The following is a 19,831-nucleotide window of genomic DNA, read 5'->3' on the forward strand; positions in this document are numbered from 1 at the left end:
TTTTGACACTTTCACGCTTGTAATAGACTGCTTACTGTCACTGAAATTCGCTCCATTCTGTCATGAGCGTAGTGAGGCTAGGTCTTGTATGTCAATTTGGTGTCTAGTAATACCCTTGAATTACAACAGATGGCGTGAAAGAAGTTACCAGTCGAGTCGTCCCCTGACATGACTGTCGAAAAAGAATAAGGAAGAAAAGGTCCCCTGTAAAGCAGAGGAAATGCATGCAAAGGACAGCCGAAGTGTGTGACAAATGAAATTTCGTGAACGAAGGTCAGACTGCAATCTCCTCGGGCCATACCGCACCTGCATGGCGGGATGCCCAATGAAGCATCGCCAGTCGAAGTCTATGGCGTCAAAGACCAATCATGATAGAATCCTGCAATCTCCAATGAAAGCCTGCATGCATGTTAGACTTCATCTCTTGAAGATGTGCTTGCGGGAAGAGACTTACCACTCGGCTTCCTGTATCGCATATCCAGCCAAACATCCTCCCGCCAAAGAAAGATGATTACTTTCGCTTGAACAGTAATACTAACGTCTTCGCGTACCCGCGGAATGCAAGTCAAAAACATATATCCATCCCTCCATTCCCGATCCTCTCTCATTCGAACCTCGCATAGCCATTCCGACGCAGAATCCGCTCATACGTGCGAAGCCGCTCTTCCTGCTCCTGAATCATACACCGTTGGTCCTCGATATCCCTCCGCAGTCTCTTGTTGTGGTCATCGACAACGTCAAACTTGCGCTCCCAATTGACGATGATCCGCCTCAGCTCCTCGACCTTGTCCGAGACGTAGTGCCGCGAGAGCTCCTTGACCCTCGCAATCAGCGCGTCGCGCTCCCTCTCGATCTTGTGCAACCGGTGCCGCAGCTTCTCGACCTCGCGGTGGAACTTGCCCGTGTGGCCGCCGGCGTTCTCGAGCGAGCACCGCAGCGCCGCGTTCTCGTCTCGGAGCGCCTGGTTCTCGGCCTGCAGGATGGGCACGATGCCGCCGAGCCGGCGCGCTTCGGCCTCGGCGGCCTGGTAGTTGGCCTTGAGAGAGACGTTTTCGCGGGCGAGGCAGTCGTTGGACTCGCGCAGCTTGCGCTCCCGCTCAACCAGGTCGTTCCACTCATCGCGGCCTAAGTGGCAGCAGTCGTCGCGGCAGCAGCGGTGGTGCTGCACCGGCGGCGAGCACTGCGGCTGCTCATAACGAGGGTAACCGTAGTAGTGGTGCGAGCGGGAGCGTTTGAGAGAGATGTACTGTGTCCGACCGTCCGGTGCGGTATCAACGTACCAGCGGCGGTTAGACATATGAGTGGTGTGCTAGGGGCGGTGGTGTTTTGGGGGTTTGTCGCACTCGTTGCCCACTTTGGCTGTGGGTACGAGGACTGCGACGAGATTCGCAGTCTTTAAGGTTATTAGGTGTCTTTGTTGTTGTGTATGAAGGCTTTGAACTGATATTGGAAGCCCTCGGGTTGAAGTTGTGTAATGTATGGCTTGGGTAGCTGTGTAAGTAGTACGATGATGGAAGAGGATAGGTTCGATGATACCGGACAAGGGAGAGATCGCGGTGCTAATATGGAAATCTGCGAGTAAAGACAGTAGACCACAAGGGCTAGGACGATATTCAGGTGATCGGAGCAGAAGACTTAGGGTCTAGGGACGAACGAGGATTCGTGAGTCGACGGCATGGCCGCAGCGGGAAGCGGGTAAGGCTTGACTTAACGGGGCCATGCGAGGCAGCGCCCTGGCATAGGACTCAACCATCGTCCCGGGAGGGAGGAGGGCGCCTCAAGAATATCGAGTCATCGAGGTGCCCTACTCGAAAGAAGGCAGCGACCACGAGGCTCAAGCGCGTGGGCAGGAGAGGGATGGGTGCCGGTTCGGTGGCTGGCGCGCGGTGAGGTATGCGCGTGTGTGTGGGAGGACTTTGGGGGCAGTAAAGTTGCAATAAGGTGAGCAGGTTGCGGACGAAGACGACGCCATTTTCTTTATTCTGCCCCTGTTGGTGTCGAGGACCCTGGAGATGGTGAGTAGCAAGTGTCGGGTGTCATAATGCTGACTTGGTTGTGGGATGAACGAGGACTCAGAAGATGTGTGTAGCAGTCATGTAGACATCCTCACAAGTTGGGTGCGGTGAGACCTGGCAGGTCGTTTGGCCGCGAGCGCATGAGGGGGATGTCTCACGCGAAGGGAGGTCATTCGGAACCGGCTCCGGGGCTGTGACGACTTGACGGTCGCCCATCCCAGTCGTTAGGCGGAAGAGTCAAGGATTAGCGAGGGTGAAACGGAAAAACCCCAAAGACCAAGACGCTGCGACTAGGAGACGGTAAGTTTCTTCTTTCATGCAGCTTGGAAATAGAGTACAAAGCGATTCCCTGTAGCGCAGACGCGAGCGTTGACGTTTGGTGATGGTGTTGTTTAGTGGAGAGTTTTGGAGACCAAGGGCGGGATGATGCGCTGCGCAGGTGATTGGAGGGCCCCAAGTCTGCCGTCAGTCCGTGTTTACACTGTCAAGAAATGCCATTTTGGGGATATCAGCACTGTACAGACCCTGCGCTTGGGCTCCCTCCACATTTTCTGCTTTCGCTGGGCCAGACCTTGAGAGGGGATACGTACCTTTTCTTCTTCCCTTCAACGTCTCGACCAATACCGGTTTCTGACCCTCCATATCCCTCAGATCATCGGCATAGCCCCGACAAGGCTACCGTTTAACCACCCCGACTCTTTCAACCAGACTCGATACCGTCGCACCCTTCGAGGATTGTCCACTTTGTCTTGACTCCCTCCGACAGCGGCTTTCAACCCTCACGAGTCCGCGAAACGGTCAGGATGCCATTCCTTCGACAAACAGGCCCTCCCTATTGTGTCTCGACATCGCCGCCTTTGTGAGGCAACCGGAAGCGTCCAGAATTTTCTCAACAAGACTCATAGTCTCTGGTGGCTTGATGTTTGGGTGCCCTCCGCTACCTGATTGGGACCAGAATGGTCTCGTTGCCTTGTGCGGATGGCAAGCGTCTGGTGGACTGCGCCGACGGTGTAAGTGGTGCGATGAAGACCGGTCTGCGAACTCATGCGAGATGAGCCACATCGCCGTCTTTTCCCGCACTGAACATGTGGCCCTTGCTTCTACTTACACGGCCCGAAGCTGAGGCTGAGGTCGAGCGCGTTTTCCTGCACTTTGATGCGCGACATCACGCGAAGCTATCACGGGGATCGATGATGCTTATTTTTGGACCGCAGAATGGCTTGGCTGGTATTGCTGTGCGTGAGAAAACAACTGCTTGGCTTGGCGGGTTGGAAATCGTGTTCAATTGCCTCGCTGCCACGGGTACAGCAACCGGCCTGACGAAAAGCTGACGGAAGCCCTCGAGGAGGTTGCAATTCTTCATGCCACAAGTGGGTGTATTGCTGCTGACAAGGTTGGAAGGAATTAGAGCAGAACGCTCACAGCCTTCTCCAGTTTGGGTATATCTCGGAAGCGGCCCTTTCAAATCACTTGACGTTACACTTGATGCTGACACGAAAGACTCTTCTCTCATGCCCAAGGATCTATCTGGGAGCAGCACCTCCGTCGTATCATTCATGGAGACGTTCCGAGAGACCCAATGTGGAATGGCTGTCTTCTACAGTGCTCATCGATGAGTAGAAGCAATGTTCAGGTCTGTTTGTCTGCACCTCTTTACAACAGTTCGGAGCAAGTGCTCTACTCTGAAATAACGCCCGCCATTTTGTGTCCAGAACATCTCTAACCCAAAGAATCATCCCCGACCAGCCTCAAATGGCAGCATTCACACCCCAAACGCCGCCACCAGGCCATCCATACCCATAATCCCCATTTCCATACCCGTTCCCATGCCCGTTACCATACGGATCACCGCCCAGTGCGCCTCTCCTGCCCATCCCCCGCGGCCCCATGTGGTTATGCTCCAAACAAATCGTCGGATCCTCCCCCTCGAGCTCCACGACCCTCGTGCACCCAAGCCGCCGGCACCGCGCGTGGGTCCGGCAGAAGTGCGTGTCGCCCTCGGCCCTGAGCGGGCACTGCTCGTGCCGGCACGCGTGGCCATTGCAGAACGCCGACATGAGCAGCTCCGCGGCGCGGTCTCCGCCGAGCACGGCGTACATGGGGTCGTAGTTCATATGCGTGCGGCGGTGCGGGCATGTCGGCACGGCGCACTTGTGCTGCGCGCAGAGCGCGGAGCCGAAGAGCGCGCGCTCGTTGCGGCAGGGCCGCCAGCTGCAGAGGTGGCTGGCGCAGAGCTCCGTGTTGTCGACGACGCCCACGTCGCAGCCTTCTCTCCTGCACCGGGTGATAGAGTCTGGACCGTGTTACTTGACGTGTGTTAGGGATAGCTGGTGAGGGACACTCACGCTCCTCGCAATGCAAACCGATATTCTCCCCATCAATCCTCCGGAACCGATCACATCCCGGCGTGGTACAAGCCCGGTGTCTATCACAGTAATTATTATGCTCACCATGCCTCGGACACCCCGGCCGACCACACTGATGCTCCCGACAATACTCCCCCAACCACCTCCTCCACCGACAGTCCCGGCTCTTACATGTATGATCTTTACACCACTGCGCGCCCTCCTCCCGGTGGTCCCTGGCCCGCAGACAGCCCGCCTCGACACACGTATGCGCGCCGCACACCCCGTCCGCACTCATCGGGTCCCGCGCCCCGTCGCAGCCGCCCTCGGCCTCCCAGCGGCAGTAGTGCGCGCCGCAGTGCTTGGAGGGCACGCCGTCGGCGCGGACGTGGGCGAACTGCCGGCAGCCGGCGGTGTGGCACATGCGATGACGGTCGCAGAAGCGCGAGGGGTCGTGCGGGTCGCCGGAGGCGCCCGGGCAGGCGGCGAAGCAGGCCGGCGCGGCGCAGGTGTGCGAGGCGCAGTGGGTGCTGCCGCCGGGGGCGCGGGGGGATGTGCAATCCGGCCGGACGCAGCGGTGGTCTTGGCAGTAGCGGAGGTCAACGTCGCCTTGGTGGGTGCGTTCGTTTTTGCAGCCTTGCTGGAGGCAGTTGTCTGGACGGACATGTTAGAGGGATACTGGAGGAGGGCGGGAAAAGGGTGCGTACGAAATTGGGCGCAGAATTGGTATTCCTTTGGGTCGTAGGATTTGACGTAGTTGGTGCAGCGTTGGCCGTTCATTATGCCGGTGCAGAGGAGGTCTGAGCGATGGTCAGCTGTGCTGTTGAAGCAAAGAGTATGAAGGAAGTGAGAAGTATGGGGTGATACGGTCGAGAGAAGGCCGTGAATGGCTGAGTGAGAGGATTGAAAAGGGGCTCAGGGGTAAGTACGCTGGGTGCAATATCCACGGCTATTGGTCTTCACATTCGTGCAAGCAGCGCCGTTATCAATCTTTTTGCAGCAGTGGATCTTGCAAAAGGGCGAGGCAAAGCGCGCGCCGTCCCTGGTCAAGGTGACTCTGGCATAGGGGCAGCGAAGGCCCATGGGGTGCGCGAAGCTGCAGAGCCGGGCAAGCTCCTGCGGAGTCAGGCGTTTCTTCTTGCCGAAGGCCATGCTGGGCAATCAGATTGGCAAAGCAGATTGTGAGTTTGGTCAAAGTTTGGAAGTGATTTGGTTCAAGTTGTCGAGAGTTGCTTCAGGAGGCAAAGGTAAGCAGGCTGCTTGGGGATTGCGGGCTTAAAAACAGTCATAGGCCTCCTCAACCTCGCCAAATGTCGGTGAGCAGGCACCCATGAGGCATTGCGATGATGTTACAGAGACAAGAGGCATGCCAGGAGATCGGCGAGGGGCAAACTGGCATGATGTGGTAAGGCAGCCCACCCCTTCGGCGGGAGCACGAGGGGCGGTGTCGCGTATGTGAGGCTCCGTGAGAAGTGATAAGACGCACCGGTCTATCAGAAACGGGCCTCGTGATTCAAGGTAAAGAGAGAACAGGAACTGTCGAGGCGTACGAGGCTTCTTGGGTAAGGTGATGTATGTTTGGCCGATTGCCTAAGGGCGGTGTGCCTCATGGAGGTTGTACGAGATGCTGATACCCGTTTCTCGTGGGACGTTGACGGGCTTTTCGGAGGAAAGATGAGACAGTTCAGATGTTTGCTCGACGCAAGATGGAGACAGGATGATGAATGCCGTTGCCGTCGTCGTCTTCGTTGTCTTTGTCGTTCCTCATCGTCCAGCTAGACTTGATCATAAACCTGAAACATCAAGCAGATGTGCTGTTCCTGCTTTCACGAAAGCTGCTTCATAGAAGCTACTGGAGTCACGGTTAACATACTTATTCTTCCGCTTGCGCCTTTGGTAAGACCGAAAATTGGCAGGATGCGCTCGATCTGTCATTATATGAAGTACCGCCGCGGATGGTTGGGTTGTTGGCGAGCAGACATAGCACTGGGCACTTGCCTGGACTACCTAATAATCATCATCCAGAATGGATTTCTTGTACGCGTGATGCCCGAACGAATGCTTAATTCTAAAAATCTGTCTAGGGAACACTAATGCTCACAAACTTCGGCAACCTCTGCATCTAACAAGCAAGTGTACCACACCTAACCTGTAAACCCCAATCAGATGAACGGATGTCCAGACCATATGATGAACCGGAGAATAGACATCTCAGCATCCTCAAAGAATGCGTTGTAATGATCACCACTCTCGCCAATAAGCGGCTTAACCCGTCGATTCTCACAGCCATCCATCGCGAGTGGTTTGAAACAATCACCGAGAACAACCAGAGCATCGTTCCTTGATATCGAAGCGGCATGGTGAAGAACAATACCCTTCGCCTTCTTCCGTACTTCGTCATATGGGTGGTCTCGACAAACATCAGGCATGGTGCCCAACACATCCGCGGCGCTGACGATCGACTCCATCAACCCTCTTATATGCCCACGTTGGACAAAATCGTTGCAAAATTCTGATTTGCTGCCGTGAACGTCACGAATGTGTTTGTACCGGCTTTCGGTGGAAATCTTGGTGCGTATCTTCATGAGCTTGGGATGGTCCAAGTCCGGAAAGCAACCGACTTTGTAATTCATGAGTCCGAGGAGTCGGCAGCAAACAGAGAGATGGTGACGAGGCTTCACTTTGGGCTGTGAAATCCTCAGGATGAATTCGTCGACTTCCAGGTCTAGGTCGCTTCCGACGACAACGAGCGGGGTGGGATCTTGTATGTTGGGTTTGCTACTGATTCTCAGACCCAAATTTTGAATCCTTTCGGCGATGGCGTACAAACGTATATCATTCGAAGCAGAAAGAAAAACCTTGCCGATTGATGGATTGGCTGTGAAAAGGATGGCAGTAACCGCTAGAAGGTTTATTGTGAATTCCCCTGTTATGCCGACGAGACCAAGACGGGTGCGGTTAGTCACGTAGTTGAAGTATCGATCTCGAGTATCGGAGGGAGCTTCCCATTTGAGCGCTTTGAGGTAAGCGTCTGGTATGCCACCGACGAGGTCAAAATTTGGAAGCTCGAGTGGTGTGTCACCAATCGGGCCAGACGTGCCCCCGATGAGTAGCTCTTTTAGCAAACGATTGGCCGCCCGATCCTCGGCAGATCTTTGAGATAGGTCGGTTTCAAACACATCCTTCACGGCGGCAAACCGTTGATTGTAAAGCTTGCGGTCGATGTCAAAATGAAGCCGAGCCGTGGTGGCTTCGTTCAAAGAGGCCACAAGAGAGGCTAAATCTCTACGTGCTTCAGCTTCAGGTGGGTCAATCGAGATGGATAGTCTTCCTCCAGGCGTCTTGTCCACGTCGCGTGACACAGTACCTTTGTATTGAGAAATCTGACCATCTTTGTGTACGGCTAACGTGACTTGGGTACCGTTTTTGGTCAGATGGGGAACCGAGAGCCACAACGTCGACAGCTGTTTTCATGTTATTAGAAAACCAGTCCAGATGGAGGCAGAGACAGATACATACCATAGCGGGGTCGGTGAATTTCGCATCCGCCGTCACTTGTGTTCCCTTTGGTTCGAAGTGGACTTCGCAAGGACTTTCAGCGAGCTGGTTCACATGTCGATTGATCCAAAGCTCTTCTTGTAAGACTGATTTTGTTAAGGCATTGACTGCGTTGGAAGCAGTTTGGTAGCATCTCCTTGCAGCGACCCTCTCGTCAGGTTTCTTGATAATTTGGTTTGTGTCGGGATCGATCACCCAATCGTGTCTAGACAAGGCTGCATCAGCTTAGGCTTCTCCAATATTGGACGACAGGGCAACAGTCTCCATCGATGGAAAACGCACCTGTCACCATTCTGGCCACTCTGAGGTAAAACATCCATTTGAAGACCAAATTGAGACGCTATTGCGGAAGAGTGACGACTGTCAATCACGAGATTGAAATTCTTCTCTCTCATTATGTCTCGGATGGATCTGAAGCCATTGATCTTGTCGTCGAGTCCACCAAGCTCCAATGAACCCGGAGCTTCCCGCCTGAAGAGCAAGCCGAGTCCCTCCACAACAGGGGGGGATTCTGAACGTAGGCACACCAAGATGTAGCTTCGGGGAGAATTCGTGTTGAAGAATCTCCTGTGGTGCTCTTGGGGTAGTGGTTGGGTGGTGTATGTGCAAGTTCCGACTGGGAATTCGAGTTCGATAGCCATCTTCTCCCATGGGTCATGTGGCTCGTAATGGTATCTCTCAACGTTGTCCTAACGTCGTTGCAGATAAACCTTCAGTACGAGTCGATTTTCACCTGGGTAGGCGCAAAGGCACGTCTCAAGTTGTCTCTGAAATCCGAAGTTGAAGCCGCCAAGCAGGACTCCGTCCTGAGGGAAAAGGATAGCGCAATCATATCCGACGAAGAAGTTTTTTGGGTACGCCATTTTCCTATTGTATGGTCAGAATGCTTCTTCAGTATTTTCTCTACAACTGGCGACTTGCAGCTGTACGTGCCACCGTCTTTGCCGCCAGCCGAGACGGAGGAAACTAGAATCGGTGATGAAGGATTGTCAAATATCTGACGCGACTGTTGAGGCAGAACGATGTTGATCTAAGCTCGTTAGAGAAACTGAGACTGTTGCAATTTGATGTGCTTCGTTTGGCGAAGGAATCCGGAAAACTGATATCGTGTCGCTAACCAATGGTCGAGTTGCAGATGGCGGTGTTTTGACGAGACGTTGAAAGGGAGAGACGTAAGAAGAACCAGGGGGGGCATTGGGTTTCCAGGCTCTTTCAAGACCGCCCAGTCCAGTCCATAGCCTGTGGGCGCAAAATTATAGAAGGTGGTTCAAGGTGTAAGAGAAGGCGCGGCCAGTAGGGCTCTCTGCACCGTACGGTCCCAGATGATATATCGGGGTACCTAGGCACTCATATTCGTGCCCGCCTCAGGTATCAACTCCACACCTTCCTCACTCAAGGCTGCTAGCAATGGCTCTTTGTCTTGTGGCCGGTGCTCTGATCTGCCTTTGATGATGGAAAGAGCGATTTGATCCGAGAGGCGCCTCGCGCAAGAGTGTGCTTATCACGCCAACCTGTAGCAGTGCTCCAATCACCTCGAGACGTGCTTGGAACGAAGGAGGTCCTCATTGAAAGGCAAAATTCCTCCCAGATCAGAACGACCTCAAAACCGGAGAAGGTATTTAGCGGCGTGGTTGCTTGCGCCAATCTCGCCCCCAACCTCACTCATCACCCTTTCTGCTCCCTCTTGCCCACGAATTTTCCTGCAACGCAGCTGAAAATCGCAGAAAGAACTTTTTTCAACAATTTGAATTATCCGAGTCCGCTGATCGGTCGCGAATTTTTCTCCCCTCCGATCACTGGTTCAACCCCGATCCCTCACCTTAGGTACCTTCCTACAAGATACCTACCAGACCCACCCAGTTGTTGCAGCCCTCATCTCTTGCCATCCTCTTTTTGTTTGCTTGGTGGCGATTGATCTCGACTTCCCTTTCAAGCACTCTTCTCATCGGTACCGCCTTTCACTTGTACTCGGGCGGCAAAATGCCTCGGCCTCCTCGCCTGCCCCGCTCGTCGCGGCCACGCAACAACAACCCGAAACGGCCTTCGGCAATCACGGAGTATCACCCATGTGGAATCCTCCGTCATGGAAGCTACGAAGTTATTGGAGGCCAGAAGATCGGCTTCCCCGACAGAATCGAGACTGACTTTGTGGTCAACCCTGGTGGCAGTGGTCGAGCATATGTCGGGATCCGTTTCCGCTTCCCGCGGCACTTGGAGAACCAGTCCTTTTCTGGGACTGAAGACGTATTCTCGATAGTTCTAAGATTCCCGGCTGGAACATTCTGTATGTCCATCGAGAATCTTTCTCGAGGTACCTTCGATATGATCTTGCCGCGCGAAGAGACCAAAGACCTAGCTATCATCAACCTCAGCCTCGGTGATGGCCAGACTGCCTCAGTCGATGGTCTTGGGCCGGCACTCCGTGAAGAGACGGATCTCATTGACAGCTACATTAACGTGAACCAGGAAGCTTAGGGCTGGAATACCTTGCGCGACATCTTCAGCCAACGTCAGTTTCGAATTCTGGCGAGGCGTGGGGTTCAGTCGTCGACCGCACTGGAGAAGTTCGCGTTCTTTCCCAACTCTCAAAACCACCCTTACAGCCATGTGTTAGTACTTTCATCTTCGGCTTGATACCTTTTTGCGAAATTGACTCTGTTACCTAGTCATCATTGGGATTTAAGCCGCTATAACCATCAGATTCCGGCCAACTCCAGTAAGACGCAGTATCCAGAAAGGTTCGAGTTCGACAACCCCGAAGATGCCCTCACAACCATGACCCAGTCTGTGGTCCAAGATGCGTACTGGTTTTACGTCGACGTTCGAGAGATCCGAAGCATTCGGCAGCGCGCCTTCTTCTTGAAACAAGGTTCTCGCTCAACTGAGGACACCGACTCCTTCTTCGTCTTGATGACATTGACACCTGATATTGTGCGTTTTTCTTTTGAAGTCTGTCGTTGAAGAATCATCTAATCCTGGTCCAGACGACTCGTTTCAGCAAATCCGTCAAGCGCATCACCAAACTAGGCCGCACGGTACGAATCTCGTTCAGAAAGCCCCCAGCCCCAGGCACAAGGAGAAGAGATGGTATGGTGGACAGAGACGATCTCTTCTGGGAGGGTATAGTCAGACCGACCTATGCTGCCCAGATCAAACACAAGCACAGTCTGGTACTTCACGTAAAGCGTCCGTCCAACCCGGAATCAGCTGCATTTGCTATCCGCGACTACAAGATCAAGACTTGGTCACCAGAGTCTGAGTCAGACGACTAGATGCACGTCTGGATCGATTTTGGTGACGGCACGAATGTCGCTCGGCGCCGTGTCGATGCAGTCAACAACGCCCTCTCTGTGGCCGACCCAGAGGTGGAATCGCCGTCGGACGAGATGGACAACAATTGCCAGGACGACACACCAGAGAGACTTTATCATCGAAAGCTTTATGGCAGTTTCCTTCGCGACTTCTTCGTGGATCGTGGTCTGGGCAACACGCTCCTCAACCCGCCTATGATGGACTCTGGCGATGTTGGCACCCATGGTCTTAGCCTCAGCGAGCCGTCGTTAGTCGCCCCAAAAGTCGACATACTTGGACCAATCAATGCTATATACCGCGAGGCTCTTTTGGAGATGCTGAAGCCGGGATCACGCGAGACATACAAATCATACCTGGAATCTGTTGTTCTCGGTCTCGTCGGTATTTTCGGGGAGGTGGAGTCGTGTACTTCAGAAGTTCTCGCCGTCACTGCTTTGCTGTACATGGGCAACCTCGATATCAAGACTGTCCATGCCGCAGCTTGGAGGAATGAAGACGTCACCAAGTTCGCTCGCTGCTTGCATAGCACCGCCTCAACTGTTGTCCGGTCGATGAAGGATAAGTATACTTCGGCAGCTCAGCCTCACATTCCTCTCATCGTCCGCGGTTGTAACATTCATTCTGAGGTGGAGTCCTTTATCAAAATGATCCAGGGCGATCTCTTGATCTGGGATCCAAGACATTGGAGCCGACCCTTTTCGCTCTGCGAGTGGCTTCTCAAGATTGTGCAGCATGACGAATTTGACTTGGACCAGCTGGACCGTCCTGAACTGCTTGAAATCCGTCACAAGTGGAAGACCAGCGCTGATTACGTTGGCTTGCGCGCTTTTGTAAACCACGATATCGAGTTCTGGCAGGTCAAGGAGTTTGATCCTATTCACTATCCTGACAACCAGCCGCAGACCGCCACTCTTGCCGACTTTCTTTCCGAAGAGCTCACCATTGACCAGGACGAAGAAAAGGACAACGACTCTTCAAGCTCAGATGCCACACTCAATGAGGAAAATGTCGAGGAAGAAGAAGGGCTTAGCGCTGAGGAGCAAGCTGCCAGATTGAAGAAAGAGGTCTGGCCCCACAAACTGATACAACTTCTCATGGTCGACATCCTGAACGTCGCTGATGCGCTCTGCACGACACCCCACGTATCTCGAGACGTTCCCTACGACAAGTTCTGGAGGTCCGCCGGTGCGGTCGTCTTCGACGAGGCCACCCATCTCTCCAAGTCAGACGCCGTGATCGTGTGGGGCAACACGATGAGGCCTTGTGCGATGGCCGGCAAAGAAGGCCAGACTCCCTGGAGCGGAATCGGTCCCTTCAAGACGCACGAGGACGGACCGCACAAGGGCGACTACTATAACCGCTTCGGACCCGAGGCCAAGGTCTCTGCTCTGGAATTCATGCGCACAACGGGATGGCCGTGCTTCGAGGCGGCGTCGTCGGATATGCCCAAGTTCGGTGAGGATATGAACTCGTTCGATAATGTTGATGGAGGTTGGTGAGGCAGATTTGTAGGTAGTACTCGCTGGACATGCGTTGGAATTAAGATGCGACTTTGTGTAGTTTTTTTTTTGTTCGATAGATGAAAATGGCCGTCTGTATTGCATTTTCCGAGAATCTTGCGTGACTTGTTTGAAGCGAGGTGTTTTCTAGTGACGAGCCTCGTCGAGCCCAGGAGAAGTCTCGGATAGATTGCTGGGGATACCCCCAAGACGCTCGCGATCAATCGCGGCTCTACCAGGCCTACGGAACGCGAGCGACTTTTTTTTATATCATGAACATGGATTCGCGTTTCATCATGTGACGTCAAAAACACCTTTACTGCACTAATTTGCCGTTTTTATTCGTTCCCTATCGCTATGCAGTAATCTTCTTATCCCTGACTTGAAGGCGCTTTTTCTCCATCCGTCGCGCCTACCCCATTTTTCTCTGTGTCATTCGTGGTATCATGAGCAAACAAGAAAATCGCTTTTGGTGCCGCCCCTGCTTTTTCTTTCCCTCTGTAAACTTTTGTTTTTTTGGTTCTCCAATTCCCTCCCCCCCACGTCGCTTTTGGAAAAAAAAAACAGACAAATGCCCATAATACCTCTCCATATAATATAATTCTATAAAGAACAATCGCTCTTCAGGAATGACTGCGCTCTCTCCTCGCGCTGAACTTGCCCATGTTCTGGTATCCCAAAATCATGTGTAGACAGGCGCTGACGGGGTTTTCCACAGAAGGCCGAACATGATCCTGCGCGAATCGATATCTCCCGTATCCGTATTAACACTGTTGGAAAAAAGCATCCGGCATCAGATCTCGTTGTTGACGAGATACTTCTGAGTGCCGTTGCCGTTACAAACCTCGTCGGTCAAGGTTTGCGAAGTCATGCTATAGTTGACGCTGTAGTCGTGGAGGATGTGGGGTTGATAAAAGTACTGAGCGTTGATTTGCTCGTCGCTCTAAGACAAGCTGGCGCTGCTACTGTACGCCTCGAGTTCGCGCAGGCTCTGCATAAGAGCGGCCTCCTTCAGGTCATCATTCTGCTGGCTATACACAGGCGCAGAGGCGTCGGTGGAGTACTGGGGGGTAGCCTCGGCCGGCTGAGAGACCTGCGGCTGAACATGCTCCTGCTGAGGCTGCTGATGATGCTGCTGTGGTTGATGCTGCTGGTGCTGCTGCGGCTGCGGCGTTCCAGGTTGAGAGTGATGCTGGATGTGGGAATGTGTCGGAGTGTGAGGTGGCTGTGACAGGGCATGAGGTGTGTGGGAAAGCTGAGCTGCTGTTGCCGCATAAGGTGAGGAAGCCGGCAGTACACGGTTGTGGGTTGGCGTGGCCGTGGCGGGTGTCGCTGGTGGCCCGGAAACAGCGGCATGTGTTGGCGTAGTAGCATGAGCGAGATGATGTGACATTTGGGCTGCGGACTGCGAGGGCGTGCTGGGCGCAGTAGCTGGTGTCGCGCTCGCGCGGTTTTGCTGAGGATGCTGAAGGCCACCGGCAAGAGTCATAATTCCTTGAACACGCGCCTGCTCCTCCTCTGAGTTCATGCGTGCCCTCTCTTCGGCCTCCTTTCTGGCTGCCTGAGTCGGCGCTCTCGTCTTGAGTTCACCGGTGACGGCTTGCAGATAGTACGGCATCTCTGAGTTGGTCTTCAGGAAGAAGAGCTTCAGGTTTCGCGCCTTGTCCTTGAGTTGCACCTGAGTCCGGTCTTTGAGTATGTTCGAGAGCGTGCCCTCAGCACCAAAGAGCGACAAGATTTGACTCCAGTGGGGGCCCTGGACCATGTCCAGACCGGTCATCAACGCCTTCTCCTCCTCTTGAGTCCAGGGACGTCTTGTTGACGTAGTTCCTTCTCTCCTCTGCTGGTTGTTCGTCTTGCTCAGCGCCGCTTGCCTGGCTCTGTCGTAGAGCACTGCGCTAGGCAGTGACTGGCTGGGGGGCAGCTTCTCTGAGTTATCGTGCTGTGCCGGCGGAGGTGGCTGCTCGACTGGCGGAGGGTAGCCATAGTACGGTGACTGAGCCTGGGTTTGTTGCAAGTGTGAAAGGTACGTCGTTTGTGTGACGGGAGCAGCTCCCGTGGGCGTTGGTACTGTCGGTTGGTACGGTGCTGGCGAGAGGTTGTTGAGGGTTGTTCGGACGTATTCTTGTGTGCTTTGCGCGACCAGGGCAAGGATATCGTTCGTTGAGTCTTGGACTTCGGCCGTGTTTCCGTTCGTTGTCGGCGCAGGAGGGGGGGCTTCAGGTGCGGGTGCGGCGGCGGGCTCTGCGGGAGGAGCACTGGTCTCGGTCGACGGGACGGGAGGCTGAGGGTCGTGAGGCAAGCCATCGATGGCGTCGGTCGGGAGGTACTGTGCAACGAGGCCGTCTGTTGCCTCGAGCAAGGAGTTGATTCCTAGATCATCCAAATCGTGAGATACCGATGCGTCCAGGTCGCCGTTCGACATTGTTGACGGAAGCTCAATGCCGTGTCTTGAAGCAAGACCTGCCAGAGATTGCAGCTTGCGGCGCAGGTACATGTTAAGTAAGCGGAAAAGGTCTTCGTCTGGGTAGCCGATCTTGAGAAGAACTGTACGTGACCTTTCAGCAGTGACACAGAGAAAGAGGTTGCCGAACTTCTTACCGGTGTCTGGGAGACCCGAGGCGTATGAAATCAGAGCCGCCTTTCGTTCTTGCACAGCAGTGACCAGTGACTGCTCCTCAGTCGTCAAAGTTGAGCCCCCGTGCCTTGCGCGCAGCTTATCCTCCAAATCAGCAGAGAAAGCATCAGCAATAAGTTGGTCAACCGGTGCTGACTGGTCGGCTGTCGTGACTGCGTCAATGACGAGATGTGTCTTGACGGCTACGAAGAGATCAGAAATCTCTTGCGTGACCATGTCGTGCTCGCCACCAGGCAGAAAAACCGAGAAGAAGTGATCTTGCAAAGCGAGCAGCTCCTTTGAGGTGGAATCATGGTGTCCATCAAACGAAAAGAGCGCGCAGCAAAAACTCGCAAGGTTTGCGACTTGGACATCGGTGAGGTTGTCCGGCATCGTAAGATCCAGCGTGGCAGGATCCAGGATAAGGTCGGTAGTCGAGTAGATCGCTCTCGTCTGTTGGAACAGAGACTTTATCGTGGCAAAGGATTTGGAGATTTCGGAGTCCTTCTCTTGTAATTGTTGGTATACGTCGTCGAAGACATGTTGCGACAGGATCACAAGCAGCTGCAGGGCCTGCAGACGGGGAAAGCATTAGCGGTGCCACCAAGACTGACGAGACCGCCACGTACAAAGTTTGACAAACAAGTGGTAGTTGTCCGTCGCATCAAGGCCAGAGGTTCGGAGAGGACAGGCGTATGGGACTCGGTGGATTGGGGAGGCTCTTGCGACACGGATCCAAGAGGGTCTCCGGACATGTCCACGTCCGGGACAGAATCCAGACCGTCGACCTTGCCCATCTCGTTGTTGATGTCCATCATGACGCCCTGAATCATAGCGTCCATATCGAAGTTGAGATCCAAAGGCGGACCCTCATCGTCAACCTTTAACCTCTTGGACTCGGCATCTGGATCGTCTGCGCTCGAATCGCGGGGTCGCTTGAGTGGGAATTGGGGGGTCTCGCCCAGATCGGTGACAAGACTCGGGGATTCCTGCTTCATTTCGGGTCCTGCGACCAGGTCAGCGCCTTCCTCGACTGTCTTTTGGGCTCTTGGTGGTCGCTATCAAGGTCTCCGAAGCTGGTGAAGAAGTTCGTCGGCCGGGGAAGGTGGGAGGCCAAGGCGTACCTGTCGGCGAGTGCGCCTCCGCCTTTGGAGGCTGCGCCGCCTCGGCAATAGCTTCAATGCCCTCCATGAGCATCTGGAAGCACGGAGACAGCTTTTCGGGGTGGTTTGGAGGGCGTGTAGCACCTTGGCGGGCGGTATCGTGATCTTTGCTGTTCTTGCAGATTGGGCGGAAAAACTTTTTGGGAGAAAATCCGAGCGCCGATGCCCTTATAATCTGCCCCAAAGAAGATGTCACTCCCGATACACAAGATCCTGCCTTCAGATGGGAAAATTCACCGCTTGTCGCCGGGAAAAGGGGCGTCGTGATTGGCCGGATCACGGAAAAATGAGAATGGTCTGTGCGTTCATCCCGGTCAAGTCACTTATCGCAGGAATTTTTTTTTTCTCGACGCCTCTGCCCCTCGGAGCCGCAGTCACCAACCTGCCGAGTTAAGATGTCAATCCCAGCCCCTCCTTTTCGAGGTTTTTCCGATTTTTTAGTCTGGTAGCTGATGCAACTCCATCAATGCAGCCTGGGACTTGTTATCCAGTGAATGCCTCTTCTCAGGCTCTAACCGCATATGGACCTGCGGGCTTGAAGAGGTTCAGGTGAAGTCGATGCTGTCTTTCCTCATGACAGCCAGCAACTCCAATTCATTGCCATCCAGACTGAGATCTACCGTGACGTCATTCTTTGCGATTCTCATCGAAAGACAGATCCCAGTCACATGTGTCTTCCCAGCTCTTAAGGCGGCGAATCAAGATGGACGCTTACTGGCCCAGTTCTGCCACCCGAGACCGCCGGGGTCCTGGAGCTTCGCCCTTGGCAACATGGGAAGCAAACAGCTCTCAGGGTTCGAGATGATGGCTATCCATACGTGAGCAAGGGTTTTCATGGGGCAAAGCGTCCAAACGTCGTCCTACCTAGTCTACGGTAGCGTCGATGCTCCCGTGAGTCCGGCTCAGAAGGCCCCGCAGCTGGTAAGTCAGGCACCGTTTGACCGGGCAAGCGAGACATTGTATGCGACCTTCCGCCAGGCATAGCAGGAAGTCCTGCAGGTCAATGGGAACGACGAAATTGGAATTATACACTGCGCCATCGGACAGAAGCAGCATGTTTGTTCTCACCCCAGCTCTGAGTGCATGTCATCCCACTAGCATATACACCTCGTCCAATACTCACAGACACGGATCTTTATGTACGGCTTTGATTTCAGTATCACATTCACTCAATCGCCAACTCGGTTGGGTGTCATATATCTCAGGTGTTTGTTGAATACCACAGCTACTCTCCTCTGCTCACATACTGCCGTCTTGCTTGTCTGCGAACACGCTCTTAATGCAATTGACGAATTGGCTCAAGTTTGGCAAAACCGAATCATGTATTCAGCAAAGCTACTGGGATTCAAGCCTCCTCTGGTCGAATTGGCAAGAACGCCAATGCCAAGGCCTTGATGGTGAGCAATGCCGGTCCCACCAAACCTGGCTGGTATCAATTCTCCTCGTGCGTGTGGTCGCTGCCAAACAACATGAGATGGTTTCTAGCACAGGCACTGCTAATCGTGCCAACCATTCAATGTTAACACATGACATGCTTGGCGCTAAACCGCTAGCTGGGAGGGCAAGAGCGACCATACATTGCCGAGCAGAAGAGGACATCAGCTGGGTTTCCGCTGCTGAGGCGACTACATTTCCCACAGTCCCTGATATCATGTACTTCCCCATCGTCTAAATCATCTCCTCTGCTATCACCTCGGGCTATCATGCGGTAGCCCTCCAACCCTCTTTCAAGTCCTGACTTGCCGGGATCATACAAGCCGACATACGAGGAGAACACCACGTGCTAGGAGCCAGCGGCTCGGCAGACGCGTTTGCCTTTTGGCCGGCCCATGTCATGTAAGTGTTCATGTTTCTGATTCGTCGAGGACGTCAAGAACCCGAGTGGCCGGTTCCCATACTTATCGATGCCAACGTTGACACTGCATCCACCCTTGTCAGCCTAGGGTCAAATGGCTGGGAAGCGTTACACAGCGGTGTTATTCTAGCCAGCAACCGAAGTCATGGCCCAGGCAAGAGGTTCCGTTTGGGTTTGTGGCGTTGGGCATCTGCGGTGACCAGCTCCCGCATAGTAGGGTAGGAGTCTTTTGAGCCTCTGGATGCTTGATCCGCACACTAGTAAGCATCGCAGCCATATCATGTATACAGCTTCACCTTCATTTTTCACATTGACATGTACGTACGTACAAATTCCTCCAGTTTGAAGCTGCTCTCATGTCCGTGAGTGTCAAACACGGTTGCTGAAGAACGGACCCTAAAGAACGAACTCTGATGTTTCGACCGAACTCTTGTCACACGTGCACCTCCCAGAATACTCACAGACGCCCACGCTCCAGATCTGACAGGACTGCCGTACCGAGTCACATTGCGGCTTTTGGAGGCAGTCCCTCTGAATAAGCTGCGAATGCGGGGAACAAGGACAAGCCAGGATAGCTTCCGAACCCAGTCGACCTCTCAGAGTGACCAATTCCAAGGACATCGCAACCCGACTATTGGACGGACGAGCAGCAATAAGTATCATTGGCCAACAAAACTTGGCTTCGAGAAGCCTCACTGTTAGTCTCCACAAGGACAACAACGCCTGCAACCAATGTCTCGGCTCCTGCGCCGCCGGTCACGGTTCGGATGCAGCTCGATTCCTCTCGGGTTCCGCGCAAGAAACCGCAAACTCGTGGAATTATGGAATTATGACCAAGCAGATCGGAAATCATCAACCCAACCCGGGCCCGGAATTAAGCATGGCCAAGCATGAACAGCAATTGTCACATTGGCAATCGGAACCGGGCAGTTTATCGGAACCTGAGGACGTGACGAGTCGGATCTTGGCGCCGCGTGCCGCCGCCGCTGCTGCCGCTCCGGAGGGGCAATGCGCGGCTAGCATCGCCAAAGGAAAGCCATGCGTGCACACGACACCAACATACAACGCAGGTGACGGCTTTCTTGCGAGACGAATTATTCAGGACATGACACGACAAATAAAGTTTCGAGGCGAGATGCTATTTGCGTCCTCTCCCCAGAAGAACACACATTTGGGGATCGGTCCTTCTCCGTGACCCCGTCCCTTTGCTCCACGTCCGGAAACCCACGCGTTGGTGAGCCAGCCAGAGCAAAAAGAGACCAAAAAAGACTGGAGCTCCGTGTAGCCGTGAAACTGCCATCAGACCGAGCAGGTCCCCACAAAATCCCCAACAGCTTCGGCCAAGAGGATTCGCTGCTGTCGAATGATGTCGGAGACAAGGAAGCGATCGAGCAGGGGTCTTCGGTAGGAGAATCTGAGAGGGAGAAATTGGGCGGGCGAGCGCCCAGACTTTTTTCTCTGGGTTCC

At 53.9% G+C, this 19,831-nt stretch overlaps 5 protein-coding genes across 5 annotated transcripts; 2 read left to right on the plus strand and 3 right to left on the minus strand.

The window, feature by feature from the left end:
- Positions 1 to 604: 604 nt before the first annotated feature.
- COL26b_010033 (uncharacterized protein) lies at positions 605 to 1,297 on the minus strand (the record flags this gene model as incomplete). The annotated part of the gene is made up of 1 exon (XM_053182745.1): positions 605 to 1,297. The coding sequence occupies one exon, from the start codon at positions 1,295 to 1,297 to the stop codon at positions 605 to 607; it is 693 nt and encodes a 230-aa protein (XP_053033281.1).
- Positions 1,298 to 4,654: 3,357 nt separating this feature from the next.
- COL26b_010034 (uncharacterized protein) lies at positions 4,655 to 5,512 on the minus strand (the record flags this gene model as incomplete). The annotated part of the gene is made up of 2 exons (XM_053182746.1): positions 4,655 to 5,160; positions 5,290 to 5,512. 2 exons carry the CDS (start codon positions 5,510 to 5,512, stop codon positions 4,655 to 4,657), a joined length of 729 nt encoding a protein of 242 aa, XP_053033282.1.
- A 4,386-nt stretch (positions 5,513 to 9,898) lies between these two features.
- COL26b_010035 (uncharacterized protein) lies at positions 9,899 to 11,190 on the plus strand (the record flags this gene model as incomplete). The annotated part of the gene is made up of 4 exons (XM_053182747.1): positions 9,899 to 10,202; positions 10,275 to 10,375; positions 10,619 to 10,849; positions 10,903 to 11,190. The coding sequence occupies 4 exons, from the start codon at positions 9,899 to 9,901 to the stop codon at positions 11,188 to 11,190; spliced, it is 924 nt and encodes a 307-aa protein (XP_053033283.1).
- COL26b_010036 (uncharacterized protein) lies at positions 11,191 to 12,729 on the plus strand (the record flags this gene model as incomplete). The annotated part of the gene is made up of 1 exon (XM_053182748.1): positions 11,191 to 12,729. The coding sequence occupies one exon, from the start codon at positions 11,191 to 11,193 to the stop codon at positions 12,727 to 12,729; it is 1,539 nt and encodes a 512-aa protein (XP_053033284.1).
- A 943-nt stretch (positions 12,730 to 13,672) lies between these two features.
- On the minus strand, positions 13,673 to 16,543 carry COL26b_010037 (uncharacterized protein; the record flags this gene model as incomplete). Its single annotated transcript, XM_053182749.1, has 3 exons — positions 13,673 to 15,919; positions 15,976 to 16,352; positions 16,471 to 16,543. 3 exons carry the CDS (start codon positions 16,541 to 16,543, stop codon positions 13,673 to 13,675), a joined length of 2,697 nt encoding a protein of 898 aa, XP_053033285.1.
- Positions 16,544 to 19,831: the final 3,288 nt, after the last annotated feature.

This window comes from Colletotrichum chrysophilum (assembly GCF_026319265.1).
Source record: "Colletotrichum chrysophilum strain AFK26 chromosome Unknown scaffold_103, whole genome shotgun sequence".
Lineage (NCBI taxonomy): Eukaryota > Fungi > Ascomycota > Sordariomycetes > Glomerellales > Glomerellaceae > Colletotrichum > Colletotrichum chrysophilum.